Here is a 7118-nt window from a genome sequence, read left to right on the forward strand (position 1 = left end):
AAGAGTACCTCCTGGGGTCAGGTCACTTTACTGCAAGCATCTACTATTTCCCCTGGGGAAAGCGTGACTTCTTATTCTAGGAATAGGGCATCACCAAGGATCTAGGCTCTCTGATCAGTATCAGGCCACCTCCTAGACAAATACCTGCGCCCAATTAATTTTAAGGGGTTTATTTATAATAAATACAGACTTATTTAAAAGAAGTCAAGTCTGCAGAACTAAGCAAAATGAAGTTGTCACATAGGGCTCCCTGCACTCTTGGTTCTGTACGTGAGGCCCTTGCTTTGCTCAGATGCAGTTCTGAGCGTTCTTTGTGTCCTATTGGAACAGTTGTATATAGCTTGCCCACCCGACTGCCACTGCCTTTGTATTTGTGCTGTATGAGTGGGAGCCTGCACTGGGGTGGGTATTTGGCAGGGTTGTCACCCTGACCAAAGTCTCTGTCCCTACAGACAATACTACTGGTATGACGAGCGGGGGAAGAAGGTCAAGTGCACCGCCCCCCAGTATGTTGACTTTGTCATGAGCTCTGTGCAGAAGTTGGTAACTGATGAAGATGTGTTCCCCACAAAATACGGTATGTCTCTTGCAGCTTGTACCCAAATCCTTATGCAAAGCCAGCAGGTTCTTCAGCACTTAACTAGAGGGTGTCTGGAGTATGATTGCAAGTGGGGTGTAGAAGGGCTACAGCTTTGTAACTCTGGTTCCTGCTCAGCAAAGGGGGCTGGGCTAATGAGGGAGGGAGGTTCCCATGCAGGGTTCAGCTCAGTTAGGGCCAAATACCCACCTACACTCCGGGGACCCAATACTTGGCCCCCCTTTGGCCCCTGCTACCATCTCTGCACTATGAGGCCATCACAGTCCATCTTGCTGGGGTTGGTATTTCCAGACCTGTCAAGGTCCTAATGAGGGCTCAAACTCATCCTGAGCAGCAAAAAGCCAGCACTGGTCTACAGGTATCCTCGTGTACTTGTTATTGCCTCTCTAGCTGGTCTACAGATAGCCCTGGGGTGTCTACTGAAGGAAGCATATGAAACCTGAGGGCCCACCACATATTCTTTGCTGTGCAGGTGACCAGCATGGCTTAGCCAGTGCCTGTTACTGGGCACATGCCACTCTGGGGGACAGGTTGCTGGGAACCTGTGGAAGAATAGTAGCAAGTGTGAGCACTCCAGGCCCATCCAGGAAAGCCTAGTTGTAGGAGCCTGGCCTCATTGCGGGTCTATGACATGTGGCTTCCCCTAGGCAGAGAATTCCCCAGCTCCTTTGAGTCCTTGGTGAAGAAGATCTGCAAGTATCTGTTTCATGTGTTGGGCCACATCTACTGGGCCCATTTCAAGGAGACCTTGGCCCTTGAGCTGCACGGACATTTGAACACACTGTACGTGCACTTCATCCTTTTCGCCAGAGAATTCAACCTGCTCGACCCCAAAGAAACCGCAATCATGGACGACCTCACTGAGGTGCTGTGCAGCAGCCCAGGTAGCGGTGGTGCCTCTGGGGATGGGGCCAGCAGTGGAGCTTCCGGAGCACAGAACCACGTGAAGGAGAGATGAGCCTCCAGGGCCAGATGGATGCACATGTGCAAAGAGACAACTGTGTGTCTGTGTGTGCGCACACATTCCCCGGGCGTGCTGGTGGCAAGGTCTGAGGGCCCCAGGCTGCGCAGAGTGTGGGCTCCATGGATGCCGCTGGAGTCAAGGCGTGTTTCCTGACTTCCCTGTTGGATGGATGAGTGCTGTTTGTAGTGAAGAGCCTTTGGAGTCATTCATTCATTCAACAAACATTTATTGGACTGATGTTTTGATTTTTCTTCTGTGGGGCTTTCCTTTCTTGGGTCTTCCATGTGGCTCTTGCCCTCCCCTCCCCTCTCTCAGGGGGGCTCTGCGGCTTTGAAAGTAGCACCTTGTGAGGTGTCTCCCCCTTGCGGGGCTTGCTCTGCAGACCTGGAGTTCTGCTGTGCTTTGGGGATGGGCTTTTTACAGAGGTCCACTCTACAGCTTCCCTCCCTAGCCCTTGCCTGAATTTTGGCTCGGAGCCCCTGGGGTAGAGAGGCCTGGGGTGACCCTTGAGGGCCCACACCTGCTGCTTGCTCCTGTCACCCCTTCTTGCTGCCTCCTCAGTGCCCATGGAGGTCCCATTTGTGCATAGGGGCCAGGGTAGCACCAGGATCTGGCTGAGTCCCTGTGTGGAGACAGGGCTGTCAGTGAAAGGCAGAATCTGCTTTAGTTCATCTGTTCGGTCATAATAAAAGAATTCTCTCAGGTCAGAGCCTGTGTCCTCTCAGTCTGCTCTTTCATATTGCTTTTCTGGGTCTTCCCTGAGGCTCCTGGGAAGGGAGGGAAGGGTTCAGGCACCTTGACCTTATCCTCACTCATTGTACCTCCTTGCGTGAGGATGGAGGCCTTCAGACCTGTTTAGATTTGGCTCAGGCTCAACATTGGGGGTCCAGAAGGAGGCAGCCTGTTGCCTAGGTGGGGACTGGGCCTAAGCTCAGGCCTGGAGCTGGCCCTGGGCCCAAGTGGGCTAAATGGGGCGGGGGCTGGAAATAGGCATGGTTATGGCTTGTTCCTCACAGACAACAAACTCGAGTCTTTGGATTCTAGCAGCTGTGCTTGCCAACAACCCCTGGGATGCTCTGCCCTGACAGGTTTCCTTTAAACTGTGGGCCTTCCTGGGTTTTAGGGTTCACCTGATCTTCTGGCTCTTCACTTACTGAACCATCAGCAGCCCCCTGGGAGGCTGAACTTGAGGCTGGAAGCTCTTCTGTTAACTATGGGGATTTAGCTCCTGTAAACACCTTGACCAACCTCATCTGTCTTCTGACATTCTCAATAGCTATCTGCCACTGTCTAATGATGGCCAGAAAATCCCAGGGTACATGGAGTGTTCAGTCTACTCCCTCTCCATAGGCACCTTCTGAGCTTGAGGCAGGAAGACTGCATGTTTGAGGCCAGTCTAGGGCTATACAGGGAGTGCCTGTTTTAAAACAAAAACCCTCCCTGAACCAACTTAAAGCCTTCAAGCCATTAGTCTTAGTTCCTGGGAACAGAACCCATCAGACTATCTGAGCCTCTGCCCCTGGGTATTGCCCACCACATCTCCTGTCTTAGCAGAGACCCCTTGAGTGGAAACCACAGGGTGCCCATGAAACTGTATGTCTAGGACTACCATAAGGAGCCTGTGCTGGGACCTCAGCTTGCTGAAGTACCAGGGGGAATCCTGGGGGCAAGGGAGTGCAGGAGCAAAGTGGAGCTTGGCTCATTGAGACTTCCCTCTCCTCAGCTCCCAGGGAACAAAGCTACCATAGCCCTGGCCACCCAGTGTGGGGGAGGGTGCCCAGTGCAGATAGAGCCCATGGCTGGCTGCTAGGCTTCTAGCTGGAGCTGCTGTGTGGAGTCTGAGACAGAGTCTAAGTAGCATGGTATACCTCCATATCTCCGGGTGTTGGGGTTTGATCTGACAGGAGGGGTTTGATCTAACAGGAAAGAGTGGCAGGACCTCCAAGCACATGGTGTTGCCACACAGCCTTCGGAAGGCTATCCTTGAAGGCATGGACATCTAAATGAGGGCTGCCACCTGCTGGGCTCTGTGCTGGGGCCCAGCTTCAATGCTCTGAGGCACACAGGGCAGTTGTGTGTGCTATCCACCTTATGTAGATGGCTTCTTGCTGCCTTCTTGTCCCTGTCGTGGGTTCTCACCTGTACAGGGGGAGTTGATCCATGAGGCAGTCCTTGGATTTAGCCTTTGGTGAAGTTGAGCTCAGACAGAGGCTGACTGCTGATGGAAAGGTATGTGTGGTGCTGGGCGGTGGTAGCACGTGCTTTTAATCCGCTTTTAATCCCAGCACTCGGGGAGGCAGAGGCTGGCGGATCTCTGTGAGTTCAAGGCCAGCCTGATCTATAAGAGCTAGTTCTAGGATAGGCTCCAAAGCTACAGAGAAACCCTTTCTCAAAAACAGAAAAAAGAAAAAGAAAGGAAGGCATATGTGGAATGCCCAGAGGTTCCTAAATGGTAGCAAAAGTATGGTTGTGAGTGGGGGTTGGGAAGTGAAGGAAAGGGTCCAGCCAAGAAAACCCACTCCATCCCTGAGAATGCCCAGAGTTGCTGTGACTAGTTGGTGAATGAAAATATCAATGTGAGCAGCACTGCAGGTGAGGGCTTAGGAGAAAGACATGCCACTGGGAATGAAAGATAAGTGTAGTAGGAGAGCGATTGCACAGCTGGGTTGGAAACAGGATCTGGAAGCTGGCAACTGGAGCATGTGGCAGAAGTTTGCAAACAACATGAAAGGCAAAGCCTGGTCTTGCCAGTGTGTAGTCTGAGGGAAAGAAGACAGAAGAGCTATTGCCCAGTAGGGAGCTAACATATAATTACTGGGAAGCACACAGGCTATGTGAATGACAATGTGCTCCAGAGATAGAAGCCAGAATGAAGCTGGGCAGTCCTTTGGACCTCACAGCTACTAACACCTTTGGTCAGCATCCTGGCCAAAAGCTGAAAGTAGAGCAAAGATTATTTGTGAAGGACTTGCTGGTCTGTAGGACTTCAAGGCCTCACCATCTCCCCCAGGAACTGTGTCATTCTGCCTTCGGGATGGAGACTCACCAAGGTAGAGAGAGGTTGGGTTTTGAGCATTCTTCCTGAGGGTGCCAGGTTGTGCTTCACCCCTGGGGTCTGAAGCACCCATCAGAGTATCCCTCTGTTCTGCCTATACACTTACTGCTGGGCCAATCAAGTTATGTCCTGAGATGGGGGCTGGCCTCTAGAGGCCTTCTATTTACTTTTTGGTAGTCCTCTCCTCATTTTAATTTCTTCAGAAGAGTGTGCAGACCAGTGTGATAATACTCAGTGTGAACTGCATGAGGCTTCCTTTATTTTTTTATGAATAGTGGGCTGAGCTTGTTTTGCCTTATATACAGTTAGGAGTAGGATTGTGGAAGGTTCCTTCATGGGCCCTGAGGGTGCAATAGTGTGCAGATGGGAAGCTGCTGGCCTATTTAGTGCCCACCAAAGCTCACTGTAGCCTACATATCCAATGGGCCAGCTAGAGGAAGATTGACTGGGGATGGGTGGGTTGTTGTTTTTAGCAAAGCAGATGCAGGAAGAGAAGACACAGGAAGACATCTTAGCACCCAGACCCAGGTAATCAGGCACCTCTGGATCAAATCCTTACCTAAACAAACATTTCAAGCCAAAGTTAACTGAAAAGTTCAGATAGGAGCTTGGTCCCTTGCCAAGTACCTTCAAGGTACCCACTCCTTAGAAATCACAGAGACCTCCAGAATTAAGCAGAGAGTGACCCTAGCTTTACTGTGTTGCTTTCTTACTCTGGATTTTGAGCTTGATTCTGCAGAGTTGCCTGCCTCCCTTAGGTCACAATAAAGCTAGGCAAAAATGGCTTCGATATCTCTGGTAAGATTGTGTTAACTAGGTCTTGTGCCAGGACAGGACCTCATTTGGGTCTACTCCACCCCCAGGAAATACACAGTAGTGTCAGAGAGCCCCAAAAAAGTAAAAGTAAGTTGGCAACAACTAGGCAGAGGCCAGGGATGCTGTGAACTACAGTGCCAGGCCCATTAGCCCTCTCCCCAACTGTCAGTATGCTACATAGTAGAGCTCTGCCACCAGGCACTGTGGCTCAGGTGTGCCAAATGCACTTTTCATGGTCTGGGCACTTTGCTCAGACTCTTGAGGATTGTCCAGCCTCAGGCTCTTGGCATTCAAGACATGAAACTAGACCTGTCCTCCATATACTAGCAGCCGAGAGGTGGTGATGAGGCTGGGGCATCCCTTGTTGGCTATGGGAACATGGAAGAGACTCTTTGTGGAGAAAATCCAAGTGCTAGATGACCTCAGGCATATCTGGGGTGATGCTGAAACTGCCATGAGGAAGAAGACAGCTCTCCTGTCACCTCTGCTATCTTCCTAGCAGATAGCCTTGCCAGCCTATGTCTCTAGACTGCTCTTTCCTTAGCTCTGGTTTTCACTGGAACCCATCTCTGGTGGAAGAGCCCAGGGAAACACTCCAGCCTGTTTAACAGACCCCCTTCCCTGAGCACAGCCCAGACAGGTACAAGTTGGGGACAAGAGCCACTTTCAAACATCCTGTGCCCTTTCCCATGCCCGCCCAGCCCTGACGGAGACCTTGCATCACGTGTCTTTACGGAAGGAATTTATTGTTCCAGAACTGAAATTGCTCACAGTTATTTGACAGGGGTTACACCAGATGGGGCTTGTCCATTTCTGTGATGTCTGCGAGTCCGCATGTGTCCAAAGTACAAAAGAGGAAGGCTAACAAGAGGTATTGCTTTCAGTATCCTGACTCCGTGGATAAGCCCCTTCCCACTTGTACTGCGTGGCTTTGCTGTTGTTACAGGTGTTTGATTTTGCCCTATGTATGGGAATCCCAGCCTATGGTGGTTGAATGTAATAGAAGCATTAAAATCTGTACATGAGGGGAAGAGCAAAGGCATGCATGAAACCTGCCCCCCGGCCCCTCCTGCTGCTATGCTGGGCACCTTGGGCCAGCTGGGAGGGACTGGCTCAGCCAGACAGAACGGAACACAGACAAAAGCTGAGGATGAGGAAAGTGAGGTGGGCTTCAGTGGGCAGCAGGCAGTGGTGTGGGCCCCTTGCCCTTGCCACCTCCAGGAGGAACCCACTGCAGAGCACACTGCTAACTCCATTTCTGGCTTTGATTTTTTTTAACTTTTTAATTTTAATTTTAAAAAAGCCCAAGGTACCCCTGCCATCCTGTATGTGAGTAGGGTGCCAGCTCAGGGTCTTCTACTCCTTCTCGCTCAGACACCAAACCAAGATCACTCTCAGCCTGGTGCAGCAGAGAAGTACTGGTCAGTGCCTCTGGGAAGCAGGCACAGCTGGCCAGTGCAAGCTGATATCCTGTATCCTGAGCCCTCGTGTAGAACTGGAGTTGCTGCTAAGTAGTAATAAAACAACCCGGGACAGAGCTAACCACATCGTTCTTTAAATATATATATATTATATATATGTATATGTGTATAGAAATAGCCAAGAGCAAGGAGCCGAAACACAAACTCTAGCTCTGCCCCAGCGGCCCCACCCCACACCCTTTTTCCAAAAAAAAACCAAGAAAA

General features: G+C 50.9%; 1 protein-coding gene across 3 annotated transcripts in view; it reads left to right on the plus strand.

Moving 5' to 3' along the window:
- Positions 1–2264, plus strand: part of Mob2 (MOB kinase activator 2) — a 56287-nt gene extending 54023 nt beyond the window's left edge. For 2 of the 3 annotated variants that reach the window (XM_057779459.1, XM_057779458.1), the window contains exons 4-5: positions 453–577; positions 1246–2264. In XM_057779459.1, coding sequence (XP_057635442.1) covers positions 453–577; positions 1246–1556 — 436 coding nt within the window. In that variant the 3' untranslated portion in view covers positions 1557–2264. The remainder of the gene's footprint in view (positions 1–452; positions 578–1245) is intronic. The other variant, XM_057779460.1, reaches the window with a different exon arrangement.
- The last annotated feature ends 4854 nt before the right edge of the window (positions 2265–7118 follow it).

Source organism: Chionomys nivalis, chromosome 8, assembly GCF_950005125.1.
Source record: "Chionomys nivalis chromosome 8, mChiNiv1.1, whole genome shotgun sequence".
NCBI classification, from domain to species: Eukaryota; Metazoa; Chordata; class Mammalia; order Rodentia; family Cricetidae; genus Chionomys; species Chionomys nivalis.